General features: G+C 32.4%; 3 protein-coding genes across 5 annotated transcripts in view; 1 reads left to right on the forward strand and 2 right to left on the reverse strand.

Annotated features, from left to right (window-relative positions):
* The window catches only part of LOC130897467 (uncharacterized), a 131,486-nt gene that overhangs the window by 66,341 nt on the left and 45,484 nt on the right, over window positions 1–19,661 (reverse strand). The gene's annotated exons all lie outside the window — the stretch shown is intronic.
* LOC130897472 (uncharacterized) lies at window positions 249–2,860 on the forward strand. Its single transcript, XM_057806349.1, has 4 exons — window positions 249–383; window positions 813–1,057; window positions 1,181–1,313; window positions 2,288–2,860. Exons 2-4 carry the CDS (start codon window positions 813–815, stop codon window positions 2,801–2,803), a joined length of 894 nt encoding a protein of 297 aa, XP_057662332.1. The 5' UTR covers window positions 249–383; the 3' UTR covers window positions 2,804–2,860.
* On the reverse strand, window positions 1,308–3,494 carry LOC130897470 (putative nuclease HARBI1). Its single transcript, XM_057806348.1, has 2 exons — window positions 2,884–3,494; window positions 1,308–2,133 (listed from the first exon to the last, which is right to left on the reverse strand). The coding sequence occupies exons 1-2, from the start codon at window positions 3,295–3,297 to the stop codon at window positions 1,408–1,410; spliced, it is 1,140 nt and encodes a 379-aa protein (XP_057662331.1). The 5' UTR covers window positions 3,298–3,494; the 3' UTR covers window positions 1,308–1,407.

Raw genomic sequence — 19,661 nt, forward strand, 5'->3', positions numbered from 1 at the left:
TGATCGTGTAATCCGAGGTATTGAAGTACTGAAGAGGGTACTGAAGATTGATGCTTCAATCCATTCATTCCTCAGTTCTGGTCGCCGAGTAGTGGGGATACTGACAGTAATAATGACCGTGTGGCCGGGTTTGCTTCATTCTTCAGTAATGAGGCGGGTTTAGGTTGTGAAAACACGTGCCATCTAATTGATGAAATCTTGGAGTTCGACGTTGGTTTGCTTTTTGTAGAGTTGCCGTTTATTTTCTCTGAAAACGTGAAGCCTGCTTATTTTCTTACGAATTTAAGTTAAATTACGTTATTTAAATTAAGTTAAATTAAGTTTAATTACGATAAATTTATCTTCCTCAGTTATTAAATTGTGCAAAAACTCGTGCATCCAAAGTAAGTACAAGATTATTTTTAAAATACTGTGAATTTAACCCTCTGGGTACCACGGTCCTCATGAAAGTCAAGTACCACAGGGGTCCTTTTTGGACCCCAAATATTTTTTTCCATTTTAAATCTTGGGTTATTGAATAGGAAGTTGAAACTTGGTACTTTCACATGTTTTTGAATGCTAATAATGAATTTTACCTTCAAGTTTACTCATCTTTTAACTTATGCCCAAAAATAAATAAAAGGTGCAACTTGTTTTTTCTTGTATTTTCTGAAGAAACAATATTTTAAAACGGAGTTTACAAAGGTCATACAGCAGAGAAAGTTAAATTCTCGTAAAAGTGTTGGGTCCCAAAAGGACCCCATGGTACTCGGAGGGTTAATAACGAAAATATTAATCATAACTTCATTTACATTTTGTTAAATAATTTGCAGATGGAGGATAATATGGACGAAGATCTTAAATTATTTATTCATACTTTTGAATCCATGCCCGAATTGTGGAGCTCCACAGATCCAAATTACATGAAAAAAAATAAAAGGATGGAAGCCTTAAATAAATTATTGCCTTTGTACAAAAAAATAAAACCTAACGCGGAAATTTCCGATGTCAGGAAAAAAATAAATACATTAAGATCAAATTTTCGAAAAGAACTTAAGAAAATTGAATCTTCGAAAAGGTGAGAATATATACCAACATTTTGATTTTCTTAGTAAAATTTTATTTAGGCATTAGGTATAGTTGTTTTTATAATAATTATATAAAAAAGAAAATATGAAATGAATTTATTATGTTATTAAAGGTCTGGATGTGGTACCGAAGACATTTACACTCCGTCGTCATGGGTATTTTATGCTCTTCAATTTCTTGATAAAATCGAGCAGCCATTCGAAACCCACTCGTCGATTGATGTGGAAAACGAGGAAGAGGAACAGGTATGATTTTGATTGTTTGGTTTTTACCATAAATTTCAGTATTAAATTTTTTGAAATAAAAAATTAACATTTGCAAAAGTATTATGACAAATTATTATGTAAGATTAAAATATGTACAATATTTATCCCTTGTGGATTTTGCGTCGCTTGCATTCCTACTATGTTCTTCACGAAGACTAGCCCCTACATCTATGCTTTCAATTTCGTTTTGTGCACTAAAGTTTAGAGATTCCTTTTTTAAGTAATTATGCAGATAGCAGCATGCTAGTGTAATTTTTGTTGCTTTGTCAGGACCAAGATTTATTGGCTTTTGAAACACACCAAATCTTGATGCGAGAATGCCAAAGGCATTTTCGACTACACATCGAGCTGTGGACAGTCGTTTATTGAAAGTATCTTGCTCCTTTGTACATTTTTTTTGAGGGTATGGTTTCATAAGGTTGCAGTGCAAAGCAAAGGCCTCATCTGCCACAAAAACGTAAGGAAAATAATCCTCTGAACCTGGTAACTTTGTGGGAGGTGGAATATGCAATTGCTTTTTTAGAAACAAATCCCAAAATTTTGTATAAAAGAGGACCCCACCGTCGGAGATCCTACCATTAGCTCCTACATCCACCATTATAAATTCCTTATTTGCATTGACCAATGCCATTAAAACAATGCTAAAGTGTCCTTTATAATTATAATACAGAGAGGAGGTATTAGCCGGTTTTTTTATGGCGATATGCTTTCCATCAAGAGCTCCGAGACAAGTAGGAAAGTGGCAGTTCTTGCTGAATTCTGCTGCAGTTAATAACCATTCCTCTTCTGTTAAGGGAAGCTGTAAAAAAAAAAATATTTTTTAAATAATAATAAGATTGTTATTATTAGTAGTAATAAAAATTTGCTGTAATTAGTTACAAAGAATGTCAATCATTTTTAAAGCATGAAATATGAACATCGAGGAATTTTTTAACTCTTGTTTTATTTTTTAGGCTCAAGAAACTACAAACATAATTCCAGAGGACGATGTTATCACTCAGCCTTCGACTTCAATAAATTACAACAGAAAATCCAAAAAACAAAAAAAATGTAATAAACAATCAGATTTGCTGAATTTAGCGTGTGAGTACCTGACCAAGGAAAAAGAAGGAGATTACAATCTTAACTTAGCGAAAGTTTGGGCTACAAAATTGCAAAATTTGGATGCGTCCCAAAAAATACTTGCCGAAAAGGCCATAAACGACATTTTATTTGAGGCTACAATGGGGAATCTGCATCACAACTCCGTTAAAATCAACGAGCCGCAATCTTCCTGCCTCCATTCATCAAATCCTTCCCAAATACTGAACGGAACCCTTCCTAGTCCAGTCCATGTCCCTTCTACCACCACCACTTCCCCCCAAAAAATTATGATTTTAAACAATAATAACAATTATGATCCAATCGATGATAACGGCATTTCATCAAAAAATAACTTGAAGGACTACTATCATACATTTTCTGAATAAAATAAAATTTTGTAAAGTGTATAAATGCCTATACATACTAATAAAATATTTTACTAATTGAATTTTTTTGTTCAACTTACCTTGATATAATCTCGAAGCACATAGATGAGAGTTTCACATGTTTCAATTATCATTGAACTAATTGCTGCTGGGGAAATCAATGCTGAGAACTTGAGGTCAGCAAAATTTCTTCCTGTCGCCAGGTATCGCAAAGTAACAGCGAGTCGCTCTTTTGGACTGATACTTTGTCTCATATTAGTGTCTTGCTTTTTAATATGAGGTGAAACCATGTCCAATAAAGTTAAAAACGTTGTTTCACTCATTCGAAAATAATTTTTGAAATCTGCAGGATTTTTAACTACTATTTCATTCAATAGGTTTAAATGGGTGTACCTGTCTCTTTCCAACAGCCAATCCTTAACCCATATTCTTCTTTTTTTTCTTTTTTTTACAACAGCAGAAGCTATAACTATTGCCAAACAGGCTCTATCCATGTTAAGTTATCTACTAAAGGATGGAAAGCGGGAACTGACGAATAATATTGACAGTAATAATGACCGTGTGAATTAAACGAACATCAGTAATACTTTCAGTAATAATGATCGTGTAATCACAGAAAATACTGAAGAAGGGCACCTTCAGTACTTTTATCAATACCTACTGTCAGTTTTATTGACCGTGTATGCTCTGCTTTACAGACCCCGAGGAGTAAAATAATTAAATGAATACTTTTAAATCCTGTTCTACGGACGTACAGTTTAGTTTTGTTTTGTATTTGTGATAAACAACGTGGAATTTATAGTGGATGCTAATAAATTTCTTCAACTTGTCATTTCTTATGCTAATATTTATTATAAACAATTTTTCACGTTATTATAGGCGTTTATAAAAATTCCTTACTTGTAACTATAACAATATACAGGAAATGTCGTGAAGAAACAAAAGTCTAAAGGAAAATATGTAAAATAAAAGAAAAAGACACGGATAATGAACGAAATGCACAGCGTTGTTTTAATCGCTTGTATAGTGGAGATTTGATGCTTGAGGATCGTTCGCAATCAGGTCGTCTACCTTCGTAGAATATTGAGGTTACAAGGGGTGCAGTAGAAAACTACCCTGGTACCAGCACTCGCCGATTAACCCCCTTTTAGACCCTCCAATGATACTATAAATTGCTCTTTGAAATTATTAGGGGAGATCCGCAAGAGTTGACGAATGTGCAACGCAAATGAACCAAGCTTCAGACGTGATGTCGAATAGAGATGCCTCCTTGTTCTTGTCCTGGCAACTGCCGATTTGAGAGGAAAGTCTTGTTGTGCGTCAGATTATTATTTATTTGAAGTGCGACAATTTTTTGCATCTATAACCAAAGATTGGTTTTACCAAGGTCTTAAAAGAGAAAGGTAGAGAGCTAGCAGCCGTGGAGAGTATAGGGATAGATATTCTTTGAAAGAAGGGAAGTCTGGTGGTAATCAAGGGCGTTTTTTCTGGTGAAAATTGGAATTTTTAGTGGAACTTGATTTTTTCAAAAATTGTTTCCTGAAAGCCTAATTTTGTTGAAAATTGCAAGTTTAATTTTGACAAAAATTGAGTTTTCTGAGCCAAATTCTCATGAAAATTTGAATTTTGTTAAAAGTTGACTTTTCCAATTCCAACTTGGTTAAAAATTTCCATTATCAAGTTGAATTTTATCAAAATTTGACATTTTTTGAAACAAGCATTTTTCTACTAGATATTTATTCATGAAAATGCGACATGTACGTTCTGTTATTGGATATACGAGTACGAATAAAGTATAACCTTGGTATTAGCGCGATTAGTTTCGCTTTTGTGAACGCATTTCTCGGTGGAATGGATTAGAATCGTTGTGACGTCACTAGATAATAGATTGTCCTATTGATGAGCAACTAATTTCCAACTTTTTTGTTTATTATTTCATATGTTTCAACGTTCGACGTATTGTTTTCTATATTTTTTTATGTACATTTTAATAATCTCGTATACACGTGTCTCTACTTTTAATCTACGGTCAAAATTTTGTAATCACTGTTTAATATTAATATACGACATTAATACAGGGTGTCTAAAAATTCGCTTGAAAGACACGGAGATGTATATTCAACATAATTATGGGCTGAAATTCGATTTTTTTCAAAATTTCTGTGTTTATATCATACATTTGCTTTAATTTGACTTTGTGAAGTTTTATAAAATCAAATATTATATTTTCTGAATTCATTTTGTCAAATATTTACTTTTCTCAGCTTAATTGTGTTGATAATCTAACTTTTTAAAATTGTTTTTATCTAAATTTGTATTTTCTAACCTCTCTTCGATTAATAATTCATTCTATTTCTATTTCTAGTTCTATTTAGTCAAAAATTTGCTTTTATTGTCTTATTATCAAATATCAACAAGTGTGAAGTTAATTTAGTAATAATTTGGCTTTTGCACGTGAAATTTTGTCAATCTTCGACTTTTCTGAGCTGTTTGGTTAAAAATTTCGCTTTTTTGGTGTAAACTTTCACTTTTTCACTTTAATCTTGTCAATAATCGACGTTTCTAAGATAATTACGTTGAAAATCTCATTTTTCATGTTCTATTTGCTAAAAAATTCGTTTTTTTTTGGTGTAAACTTTCATTTTTTCACTTTAATCTTGTCAATAATCGACTTCTGAGTTTAAATTCGTTAAAAATCTCATTTTCTATGTTGTTATTTTGGTCTAAGATTTAACTTTTTCACTTTAATCTTGTCAACAATCGACGTTTCTAAGATAATTACGTTGAAAATCTCATTTTTCATGTTCTATTTGCTAAAAAATTCGTTTTTTTTGGTGTAAACTTTCACTTTTTCACTTTAATCTTGTCAATAATCGACTTCTGAGTTCAAATTCGTTATAGATCTCATTTTCTATGTTGTTATTTTGGTCTAAGATTTAACTTTTTCACTTTAATCTTGTCAACAATCGACGTTTCTTAGATAATTACGTTGAAAATCTCATTTTTCATGTTCTATTTGCTAAAAAATTCGTTTTTTTTGGTGTAAACTTTCACTTTTTCACTTTAATCTTGTCAATAATCGACTTCTGAGTTCAAATTCGTTATAGATCTCATTTTCTATGTTGTTATTTTGGTCTAAGATTTAACTTTTTCACTTTAATCTTGTCAACAATCGACGTTTCTTAGATAATTACGTTGAAAATCTCATTTTTCATGTTCTATTTGCTAAAAAATTCGTTTTTTTTGGTGTAAACTTTCACTTTTTCACTTTAATCTTGTCAATAATCGACTTCTGAGTTCAAATTCGTTATAAATCTCATTTTCTATGTTGTTATTTTGGTCTAAGATTTAACTTTTTCACTTTAATCTTGTCAACAATCGACGTTTCTAAGATAATTACGTTGAAAATCTCATTTTTCATGTTCTATTTGCTAAAAAATTCGTTTTTTTGGTGTAAACTTTCACTTTTTCACTTTAATCTTGTCAATAATCGACTTCTGAGTTCAAATTCGTTATAGATCTCATTTTCTATGTTGTTATTTTGGTCTAAGATTTAACTTTTTCACTTTAATCTTGTCAACAATCGACGTTTCTAAGATAATTACGTTGAAAATCTCATTTTTCATGTTCTATTTGCTAAAAAATTCGTTTTTTTTTTGGTGTAAACTTTCATTTTTTCACTTTAATCTTGTCAATAATCGACTTCTGAGCTTAAATTCGTTATAAATCTCATTTTCTATGTTGTTATTTTGGTCTAAGATTCAACTTTTTCACTTTAATCTTGTCAACAATCGACGTTTCTAAGATAATTACGTTGAAAATCTCATTTTTCATGTTCTATTTGCTAAAAAATTCGCTTTTTTGGTGTAAACTTTCACTTTTTCACTTTAATCTTGTCAATAATCGACTTCTGAGTTTAAATTCGTTAAAAATCTCATTTTCTATGTTGTTATTTTGGTCTAAGATTTAACTTTTTCACTTTAATCTTGTCAACAATCGACGTTTCTAAGATAATTACGTTGAAAATCTCATTTTTCATGTTCTATTTGCTAAAAAATTCGCTTTTTTGGTGTAAACTTTCACTTTTTCACTTTAATCTTGTCAATAATCGACTTCTGAGTTCAAATTCGTTATAGATCTCATTTTCTATGTTGTTATTTTGGTCTAAGATTTAACTTTTTCACTTTAATCTTGTCAACAATCGACGTTTCTTAGATAATTACGTTGAAAATCTCATTTTTCATGTTCTATTTGCTAAAAAATTCGCTTTTTTGGTGTAAACTTTCACTTTTTCACTTTAATCTTGTCAATAATCGACTTCTGAGTTTAAATTCGTTATAAATCTCATTTTCTATGTTGTTATTTTGGTCTAAGATTTAACTTTTTCACTTTAATCTTGTCAACAATCGACGTTTCTAAGATAATTACGTTGAAAATTTCATTTTTCATGTTCTATTTGATAAAAAATTCGCTTTTTTGGTGTAAACTTCGACTTTTCCACTTTAATCTTGTCAAAAGCGACTGTTCTAAGATAAAATTCGTTGAAAATCTCGTTTTCCATGTTCTATTTTGTTGAAAATTTGTTATTTTAGTCTAAGCTTTAACTTTTTCACTTTAATCTTCTGTTTTTTATGTAAATTTTGACTTTTTCACTTTAATCTTGTTAAACTTCGATTTTAAAAGCTTAATATTGTTGAAAATCTCATGTCCCATGTTGTATTTGGATAAAAATTTGCTTCTTTGTTCTAAACTTCGACTTTTTCACTTTATTATTGTCAAGAAACTTAATTTCGTAGACAATTTCATTCTCAACGTCCTATTTGATCAAAAATTTGCTTTTTGACTGTCTCACTTTAATATTGTCAAATAATTGACTTTTCGAATTCAAATTTTGTTTCTGGCTAAATTTTTTGACTTTCACATTTTCCGATAACGCATATTTCTGAGAAATTCCAAATTCAAAATTTTTTGACAATCGTAAAGTCTTTTTAGACATTTAATAAAATTTTAATAGAGTTAGTACATTTTGCAAACGAAAATAATTTGAAAAATGCTAGATTAAAATATATTTTCTAAGAACCAAAAATAAACAAAAAAAAATTTATTCATCCAATAAGATCCCAGTGTGTCAAGCAACAGCTGTTGAAAAAAAACCTTTCTAGGGCCTCTTTATCTCGAATCTCCAACACAACGCTAATATATTGTTCCAATATTATCTCTAGATAGGTAATGCTATCAATTTTTATCATTAAAAAAACTGAAATATACCACACCACATATTTACATAAACGTTCGTTACAAATATTTTATCTTCAACGCTGTAAATGTGTAAAAAATTAAAATAAAACTGTTTAAAACCAACAATAACATAGTTGTACGACAACGGAAGCGTCTACGAACTAGATTAATGCAGTTGGAAACAGAAAAAAACGTACAGGGTGTAGTCCAGGAAACATGGAAAAAATTGATCATCGTTATGTGATACGATACTTTTCTTGAAAGGCAGAAACCCAACCAATAGACTGCTTTTTCTTTATCAACAATAAAATATTGGGTAGCAGAGATCGTAGGACCTGCGTCCCACTGGTCGACCAAATGAAGTTACGACTTCAGAAATGCTGAAGAAAATCCACAAAGTGCTAATGGATAATCGTCGACTGAAAATGCGTGAGCTGGCTGACATAGTACGTATTTCAAAAAGTGCTGAACATCGAATATCAACTGAAAAATGTACATAAGAAAGATATGTGCAAGATGGGTGCCACTCATTCACAATGGAACAAAAACAGCGGCGTGAAGATGTTTCTATCGAGTGTTTGGAAATGTTTCACCGAAATAAAATCGAATTTTTGCACCGTTTCATAGCCACGTGGATCCATAACTTCACACCTACTGTGGAAGTACTGGAGCAGGTACTTCTGAGACCATCCTCGTATATTAAGTTAAAAAGTTCTTGGCTTCTATGATAAATAGAATGTTTTCGCAAAAATATGCATGCACCAGACTCTGGCCTTACACAAAATGTCAACTTGCTGCTTCCATATATTTGTGGAGCTGTTTATGGTGACTTATGTCCATTATTTTTAACAATTGAAGTTGTTTCGCTAGTGACGAGAATCATTAGAAGATATCCAACGTACGGAAGGTCTTATCCTGTGACGGTAATTACTCCAGAAAACATTATATTAAACAGACGCTGTAGAAACATTTAAACTTTATATTTCCATAACGGCATGAGAGCTTTAGTCATATAAATTTGAATCTTAAGGTCAATTTAGCTAATAATGTGATGCATACACAGCCGCACGCCATCTAACGGCTTTTGTAATTACTTGAAGTAGAGGAAACTATAAAAGAAAGTGAGTAACAATTTTAAGAGCATATATGAAGATGAGCAGCAAACAATTAACAATTTTATTCAGGAACCTTTCACACGATTTTGTCAGAAATCCATTTTTCTGTTACCGTTGATAATTTGGATTTTCCAATTGAATTTGGCCAAAAATTCGGTTTTCTATAACTAGTTTGGTCAACAATCGGACTTTTTTGGTTTATTTTGATTTAAAATTGACTTTTCGATGTTTACTTTGATCCAAAATTTTCTTGACTAAACACATTTTGGTTAATAATTAACTTTTCTTAGTTTGATATCGACAAAATTTGCTTTTTGTTATAACACTTGATTTTTTATCTTAATTTTATTAAAAACTCACTTTTCCAAAAAAATTTACTTTTCGGTGTTTAATTTGATTAAAAAAATTTCCTTGGATTCATTTGACGAAAAATTTTATATTAAGTTTGGTCAAAAATCGGCTTAGTTGGTTCAACAATCGATTTTTCACCCGAACTTGGTCAATAATTGTCGTTTCAAGTACAATTTTAACAAAATTAAGTTTGCCAACATTAATTTGAACCAAAATTCGTTTTTATTAGTTAATAATTGACTTTCATTAGCTAAATTTTGTCCCAAATCGTCTTTTCTAAGCAAAATTTGGTAAAAAATAACTTTCTTAAGCTTAATTTTATCGAAAACTCAATTTTTCAAGCAATATTGTGTTGAAAGTTTGAATTTTATTAAAAATTGCCGTTCATAAGATTGAATTAATATACATATTTCATCTTAATTTCCAAAAATTCTAGAAACTTGTTTAAAATTGAAATTTCAAAGTTCAATTTGATCAAGATCATCTGGACTTAATCTTCCTAATCTTGATCCTTGAAAATAATTATTTTATTTTTATCATGTACAAAATAAACCAGAAATAAACTATACAATTGAGAAACTAGGTGTCATTTAAAACATATCCTCAAAAGACATTTCCCTGCCTATTAGACAGTTAATTGATTCTCATTGAAAAATAAAGTTGTCTTATTCAATTAAGAAGTAAAAAGTTTAAAAATCACTCTTTACAACATTTTCATTTATAATTGTTCCCGACAGTCTATTTATTGAAGAAAAATAGTAAATCAAAACAATGATCAGCACGTGAACATCCCGGGCGAAACCCGGCGCGTCATCGTTATTGGTCCAAATCAGCCGCATCGCTGCAGAAGCCGTTAGATCAGATGTAGTACAGTAGTTGCGAAATTTTCTAAAACATGTCTGATACGGATACAGCTGTTGAAGCTGTTAACATTAGCTAAAATCCGCTTCATTTTAACGCTAGCGAAAAACAAATGATTGTCAATATTTATAAAAATGAAATGCAAGAAAATGATGACAATTCTAATATATCTAAAACGGAAACACACCACATGGGTATACGAATGTATAATTTAGAAAATATACTTAAATATAAGTTCTGATTTCGCAACTTTAGAGGCCTACTACTCAGAAACAAAGAGTAGTATGAGAAAATTTTCCTATGTTACAGAATTATTCTCACGTCATATACTAACTCCCGAATTTTTTCGAAACACCCTTCTATAATAATTGAAAGAAGTAAAAATTCGAAAATACCTGGTTTTTAAATGAATATGTTCCATATTTTGACCGTTCACTTTATATCTATTCCAAATTTCACACTTACATAGTATATGTTTGTAAAAATAATTGTGTATAATTATTTATAATGTGTATGAAACAGCAAATTATTTTGTATGTACTGAGTGCGGTCCTGGTACATTCTCGGCTTTGACTTTTCCAACCCTGATCACGTGCAATATGCGTGAATATGTTTTGGTTTACTTATTTCGATAAATAAACAATAATAGAGTTTGATTACCTCACCCTGTACATAATATACGATTTACAGAAGTTTCGTTTTCTCTATCAGTAACAACATACATATTTGTTGATATGTTTGGGTTAGCAAGCGATAAAAAACCGTTAACGTTACGCAATTTTCTATAAATAAATTAATAATGGACTACGTCTTATCTTTCTAGACATTGGATGTTAGTTGTGATATGTCGAAATGTATTTTTATGAGATAACTACTAAATTCATAACAAAAAAAAAAAAAATTAATCATTAGAATATATGTTTATTTACCTCGAGTCGAGGAATCGTGTCAACAATATTTCCGGTTGTTACTAAATCCGTTTGAAAATAATGGAGGCTTTTGGTTATCGAAAGAAATTTGCTTTTTTGGTCTAAGCTTTGACTTTTTCACTTTAATCTTGTCAATAATCGACTTTTCGAGGTTAATTTCGTTGAAAATCTCGTTTTCTATGTTCTATTTTGTTGAAAGTTTGTTATTTTGGTCTAAGCTTTGACTTTTTCACTTTAATCTTGTCAATAATCGACTTTTCGAGGTTAATTTCGCTGGAAATTCCATTTTCTATGTTCTGTTTCGTAGAAAATTCGGTTTTTGGTGTTTTCGATATTCGAATTTTTTAAAATTCGTTTAAAGTCTCTTTTTTTCTTGTTTTATTAGGTTATAAATTTGCTTTTTTGCTTTAAACTTCGACTCTTTCACTTTAATCTTGTCAATAAGCGACTTTTCTAAGTTTGAAATCGTTGAAAATCTTGTTTTCTATGTTCTATTTTGTTGAAAGTTTGTTATTTTGGTCTAAGCTTTGACTTTTTCACTTTAATCTTGTCAATTATCGACTTTTCGAGGTTAATTTCGCTGGAAATTCCATTTTCTATGTTCTGTTTCGTAGAAAATTCGGTTTTTGGTGTTTTCGATATTCGAATTTTTTAAAATTCGTTTAAAGTCTCTTTTTTTCTTGTTTTATTAGGTTATAAATTTGCTTTTTTGCTTTAAACTTCGACTCTTTCACTTTAATCTTGTCAATAAGCGACTTTTCTAAGTTTGAAATCGTTGAAAATCTTGTTTTCTATGTTCTATTTTGTTGAAAGTTTGTTATTTTGGTCTAAGCTTTGACTTTTTCACTTTAATCTTGTCAATAATCGACTTTTCGAGGTTAATTTCGCTGGAAATTCCATTTTCTATGTTCTGTTTCGTAGAAAATTCGGTTTTTGGTGTTTTCGATATTCGAATTTTTTAAAATTCGTTCAAAGTCTCTTTTTTTCTTGTTTTATTAGGTTATAAATTTGCTTTTTTGCTTTAAACTTCGACTCTTTCACTTTAATCTTGTCAATAAGCGACTTTTCTAAGTTTGAAATCGTTGAAAATCTTGTTTTCTATGTTCTATTTTGTTGAAAGTTTGTTATTTTGGTCTAAGCTTTGACTTTTTCACTTTAATCTTGTCAATAATCGACTTTTCGAGGTTAATTTCGCTGGAAATTCCATTTTCTATGTTCTGTTTCGTAGAAAATTCGGTTTTTGGTGTTTTCGATATTCGAATTTTTTAAAATTCGTTTAAAGTCTCTTTTTTTCTTGTTTTATTAGGTTATAAATTTGCTTTTTTGCTTTAAACTTCGACTCTTTCACTTTAATCTTGTCAATAAGCGACTTTTCTAAGTTTGAAATCGTTGAAAATCTTGTTTTCTATGTTCTATTTTGTTGAAAGTTTGTTATTTTGGTCTAAGCTTTGACTTTTTCACTTTAATCTTGTCAATTATCGACTTTTCGAGGTTAATTTCGCTGGAAATTCCATTTTCTATGTTCTGTTTCGTAGAAAATTCGGTTTTTGGTGTTTTCGATATTCGAATTTTTTAAAATTCGTTTAAAGTCTCTTTTTTTCTTGTTTTATTAGGTTATAAATTTGCTTTTTTGCTTTCAACTTCGACTCTTTCACTTTAATCTTGTCAATAAGCGACTTTTCTAAGTTTGAAATCGTTGAAAATCTTGTTTTCTATGTTCTATTTTGTTGAAAGTTTGTTATTTTGGTCTAAGCTTTGACTTTTTCACTTTAATCTTGTCAATTATCGACTTTTCGAGGTTAATTTCGCTGGAAATTTCATTTTCTATGTTCTGTTTCGTAGAAAATTCGGTTTTTGGTTAGGTTTCTAAGATAATTACGTTGAAAATCTCATTTTTCATGCTCTATTTGCTAAAAAATTTGCTTTTTTGGTGTAAACATCGACTTTCCACTTTAATTTTGCGACTTATCTCGAATAATATGCAAAACCTCATAGAATTAGAGAAAAATTAACGTTTGTCTATGGAAAATTGTCTAAAATTTGTTAAAAAGCTCTGAAAACAATTATTTCTCTATGGAAAAATGAAAAAGTAGATCAAAGTTACCAAAAACATGCGTCTTTCCTCGGAAATATCAAGAATTCAACGAAAAACAAACGTTTATCTATGAAAAAAATGATAATTGGTTCAAAAATACCTCTGTTATTTAAAAAATTATATGGAATTAACAAAAAACAGTCGTTTGCCTTGAAATAAAAACTGAAAAATTAGTTCGATTTCAAAGGAAACAATAATTTATGTATGGAAAAGATCGGAATGTAAAACAACAGGCATTTAGTTAAGAAAATTGCAGTGATTTACGCAACGTTTCGACACGTTCTTACCGCTTCAGAGCAGATAAATACTTTGACCCAATTACTAACCAATATGTATTTAAATTTCATGTTACTATATTTTTAATGAAATATTAGTTGGTATTTTTTCATCATACCTCGTACAGTACCACGTCTCAATTTGATGATTTTATTATTACCGTCATATATTAAGTGTTTACAAAATATTGAAATTTTCATATTTGACAGATTTAGATAAATATTATTTTTAAAATTCATTTCGAAATGATGATCTCAATATATTTGTAAAAAATTTCGTTATCAAAATCCTTATTTAAAAAGTGTTTATTTGTTTTAATCGTACGTAACCTGGCTGCTAAATTATCTTAACAAGCTTAAATTTCGTATAATCCCTATTAAACATGTAATTAGTACATCAGATACAGGGCGACTCTAATTTTATTTCAAATACAAAGATATAATTGTATTTGTATCAAGTTTTTTTACAATTACCACACCCAATTACCACTTAGGGCACATTTGTCCCCAATGTCATCCACCGTCACAAAACGGGTGTGATTAATTTATATACAGAGTATATCTTATTTACGTAATTTATTTATAAATTATTCACATTTAATTTATTTAAATACATCGTTTATTTCAGTTTTATATTCACTCGCCAAACTCTCGCTTTATATATTAAAATCATTTTCTAGAACCTTCGAATTATCGAAATCTTTAGATTGTCGTAAACAATCGAAAATCTTCTTAGAAATAAATGGCGCGTCCGCCAGACTTTAGTTTCGATTACTTAGTAAAACAGAATCGGCTTAACGTTTTAAATTTGTGGGTGATTTCATAACAGTTCATAACTAATCGTTTCTTTATACTTTCTACTACATTAATGTATGAGCGGCGTCGTCACATGACGCGCGAATGTGTCTCCCTCATCAGCATATATTTTTCACATGCTTCAATGCTCTGGCATGATTTATTCGACAAATACCTTGAATGTTAAGGTTTTTCTCATATTAGTTCGCTTCAGCGCATACCACAAATCAGTTTATTGTATATTTTTTGAGGTTATTGTGATTTGAATCGCTTCTAGAGTTGTTTTTGGCAATTTGGGGTGAAATGATGAGTCAAATATCAGGACAAAAATGTTAATTCAAATGAATTAGACGCTCGCGAATCCCAAAGATAGTTCACTAAGTTCAAATATATGAATTCTGTAGATACGAAAGAGCAAAACACGCTAAAGGCAGAATCTACAAACATTTATGTAAAGTGTTGATAGCAGCGGAATTAGTACGGTTAATGTTGAGAAATTTACGATTTAGAAAAAGAAGAGAAACACGTAAAACTCAGTAAGCATCCCGCGGTCGTCCATTATTTTGGTCGACTCTGTATTAATGCAGATTTTCATCGTATCGAATGAACCAATATCTAATATTGTCAACGGAAAAGTCGTTTTTCCAAGGAAAAAATTAGTAGACAACGTTCTTTTGGCAGAAACCTCGTATATAGTGTGAATATAAAAAAAACGATATGAACATAAGTAACAGAAAGATTCATTAAACCGTGACCTTTAGCAATCAATTTCAATTAATACGATTAATACGACACTATGAGTGGGTGAAATACCCGCTACTGTTCCCAGGAATTTTTCCGTGGATTCCGAAACGAAGGGGAAAGCGGGGTTTATATTTGCATTACAGGGTGCAGTGAACACTATCCGGACGATCGATCCAAGGCTGGTCTTTGTAAATATGCACGTCGTATTCGTTACACGCTTGCGTCCTCTTCCTTTCCCTGGGGCTATCCCAACAAAACCCAGTTGTAAATATAGTCGAATTCAAGGAATGTCTGTACGTATATAAGAATATGGAATTCGTATATAAGGAAACGTAAATTCGAATACCAAAAGTATGAATGGCGATAATATTGTGGGCAAAACTGACCCAGTCAAAAATTGAGATTAAAATTTAGACACAAATGTAATAAATTAGGCATTCATCCTTTGCAAAAATCGATTTCTCTTAATGTATAGAAAACATAGTAGTTTTCGTAACTATAACTCGGTCGATCAAAAACTAAATTGACTTCTTCGAAAGGCAGTACAATTCAAAACTGAACTATTCGAATTCTACCCCTAATACCCACAACTTTTTTATTTCAACCGATGTGTGAGATACCAATCGCACCATTTTCATGGTGCGATTTGTATCCCTCTTTTTCCAAACAGTTCTGGCTGCTGGTGACGACATGTACAGTTATTTCTACCATTTACATCGAAGTGTTTCGCGTTCAAGTTTTATTGGATTCGGCTCGTCTCAAAAGACCCATCCAGTCGATTGTTGTTTAGTTTCGCATTCCTATACCTAGATACATGATTTCTTGGCTTTGAAGCACCGTGATTGAATTTTTTTACCATTGTTTTGCGCCAATCGACACGAGCGATTGTCAAACCTTTTTGACAGCAATATTGAACGTATACGAATGGAACTAATGTCCAATTATACCTCAATCTCACGGTATGTGATACGACGATCTTGCAATATTAATTTACGCACAGTTATCTGGTACAACAGAGGATTTCGGACGACCTTCATGCTGTAGCGGAGTGCAACCACCATTGAATTCGGAAAACCACGAAAATACACTGGCCCGAGATGGTGCTTCATCACTAAAATTCGAATCGAGTTGATCGGCGCATTGCTGTTGATTCAATATGCTTCGAAAGTTATTGAAAATCTTTGCACCATTTTTTGACCAAGATGAATGTTTCAAGTAACTGTAAACAACTCAAATAGCACTCAAAATTATCTCGAAATTTGAGTAAAAATCTCATAAAATGGCGCGTACGACTTTCGGACAATCCTCGTATATTTTTACGACAACAGCGTTTACGCAGATGTGTTTCAAACAGTTTCAATTTTAGAAAAGATTTAAATGAAACGTAGTAACGTCTATTTTAACTTTATAGATTTGAGCTTTCTATTTTAATTTGGTTCCTGTATACCCTGTGTGCAAAAAAATAATTATTTCGTAAATAAAAATATTATAGTAAAAAATGGAATTAAACATCTAAAAAATGTAAACGGAGCGGTATAAATGCAGAACTACTTAAAAATGGAGCTGGAAAGTTGTATTCTGTTTACAAAATATGTCAACGGTGAAAATATACCGGAGAAGTGGAAAATGGCATTTAAAACATCGATACACAAGAAAAGCAACAAATTGGACTGTAATAACTATAAAGGCTTATCTGTAACTAATATCGCAAGTACAGTTTATGGATGAATATTAAAATATCTTATAGAAACGGAAAACAAACACCAAGAAGAGGAAGAACAACGTGGGGAAGATTTTGCACAGATAAAGTGTTCTACCAAAAACAAGTCTTCTTCTTCTTCTTCATCCTCTTTCAATAGGACCAGGTCCTGTTCAATCCTGTACGTTTGACTTCCTGGATCTTCCAACTTTCGTTCCAACTTCGACCATCTGTCTTCTGGCATTCTTTCTAAGTGATCCCTCCAGATTCTTTTTCGTGCCCTGACCCATCTCGCCACATCCTGTACGCCCAATTCTTCTCTTATGTCATCACTCCTTATTCGGTCCCTGAGGATGACTCCCTTGATGGTCGCAGTATTTTCATCTCTATGGTTCTCATTATTCTTTTTGTTGTTGATGTCTCGGAACTGGTTTCTGGTCTTGCTCCGTGAGCTCATCGCTTTGTTTCTCCAGACTATATCTCTCAGAAATCCGCTGACTTTTAATGCTTTCATCGCTTGTGTTCGTGTCTCCACTGTCAGGTGACCAATTCTGTATCCCGCATTCACTTTGTTGACTTCCTCGATAATTTGATCCATTATGATGTTGAATAGGGTTGGGCAAACAAGTCATAGAGAAAAAACAATTAGAAAGAAATAAGGCAACACATCTATTGTTCATTGACTTACAGAAAGAATATAATCGCATTCTGTTTCGCATTTGTTCAATTTTACATCTTCTCCTACAATCTTATTCCTCAATTCAATAATCTTGTCGTTTATACTAGTTCTGTATTCCTTTCAATTGTATTATGAGCTCTTCTCTTAACTTCTTTCACTTTAAGCTCTTCACCAGCAGCCTGAACTCTATTTATGAGCACTTTACTTTTTCCTTCCAATACCAATGGCATACTGGTGGTTGGTACTTATTAAAGTTGGTATCGATTGGGATGTTGTATTAGAAATAGCTGTTGTACATACATAACTGTTGGTGTCATAACTTGGGAATCAATTTTTAAAATTTTTGCTTGTAATACAACAGGTTGCATCTGATCGACGGGTATCTGTTGAATATTTTGTACCAAAACACTTCTTTGTCCTTTCTGTTTTCCATTTTACCCTTTGGGGGTGTTAGCACTTTGTATATTCCGAACTGGTACCTGCACATTTTCAATTTGAATATTCTAGACAGCAGGTTGTATTACTTGCGGACTGTGTTTCACGTTAACAGCCAAAAGATACGATTCGGAGAGTTTTTTTTTCTTCTGAATTGGTATTTAAAGGAAAATAGTTTGTTTTTTGAACCATCGGAGCATCGTCATTGAATAATTCGCTTTTAAATAGTTCATTTTCACAATGATTTAGGATATCGCCTATCGCTAACAAATCAGGAACTTGTCCAAAATCTTCGTGAGATGGAAAACTTTGATGATTTTCGCCTATTTCAAAAAAAAAAACTTCCTTCTTGATCTTGAGGTGGTAGAGAAGTTTTGGAACTTCCGCTAGTGATAGGCCCGCTGTATTCTATAATAGATCCACCTGGTACACAGACGGTTCTAGGAGAAATGGCTTGGCCGGTGCAAGGTTTCTGCGGAGGACACCCCAAAATAAGCGAATCTTTTTCGCTTGGGAAAGACGCTACCATCTTCCAAGCTGAGGTATTCGCTGTGATGGAATGCGGATGTGCGATACACAATCGACTCCACAATAACACAGTAATCTCGATCTGCTCAGACAGCAAAGCTGCCATAAAAGCTGAAAAGGTATGCTCTATGAATACAAGAGAGTCCTTCAAAATCTGATGAGTGACAGCTACAAAATCCAGCTCGTTTGGGTGCCCGGTCACTCGGGCAACAAAGGCAACGACGAAGCTAGACTGGGATCGGCGAACTCACCAATGGGCCCTCAACCCATCCTTGGTGTGTCCAAAAGCGTTGTCATCACGTCTCTCAACAGCCTTCTCGCGAGGCGGGGCTCGACAAAGATGGATGGAGGAGCCTGGCATGAGTCAAGTGAAGGCCCATATAGATGGACCCCGCTCGTCTCTCACCAAACAACTGCTCCAGCTAAATAGGCGCGAAATCAGACTAGTGCCCAGACTTCTAACCAATTACTGTCATCTAACACGTCACCTTCACACCATGGGCATCATGGATGATCCGGAGAGCCACTGGTGCATCGAGGAGGACGAAACTGCAAGCCGCATTATCTGTGAGTTACCCTGCACTCACATGGGCGCTGTTTAAGCACCACAACCTGCCCAACGACATCACAGGGTTCAAGCCAAAGCACCTGATCGGCATCTCAAAGGTCGACAATCGGCGCGAAGGGCCTATCTGGAGGCATATGTGCTTAACGGCTTCACTACGAACGATGATACGAGGATAATACAAAAAGGGACTAACAACAGAAGATTCTCAAGGAACAAACACAGGAACAATGGACGCAAACTACACACAATGAAGCATCGATACAACAAATCGTTTGTTTGATATTATTATTGCATTTTTTTTTTTTTTTTTCGGAAACGTTTAACGTTTAATATTGACAGATGATTCTACATATCGGCCACCGTTACCTTGGAGCACGACATCTCCCGATTCCTATAATTGTAATTGCGTTCGTTTTGCGATAGAATGCAAAGTCATAAGATAAATTTGCATTTTGCGACGCCGCGTTATTTACGATAATGGTGTGCTCCAAGGTAACGCTACACACTGTTGGAGATCGGGTTCAACCGAAGGTTAAATGGAAGGAA

The sequence above is a fragment of the Diorhabda carinulata genome, chromosome 8, assembly GCF_026250575.1.
Source record: "Diorhabda carinulata isolate Delta chromosome 8, icDioCari1.1, whole genome shotgun sequence".
NCBI classification, from domain to species: Eukaryota; Metazoa; Arthropoda; class Insecta; order Coleoptera; family Chrysomelidae; genus Diorhabda; species Diorhabda carinulata.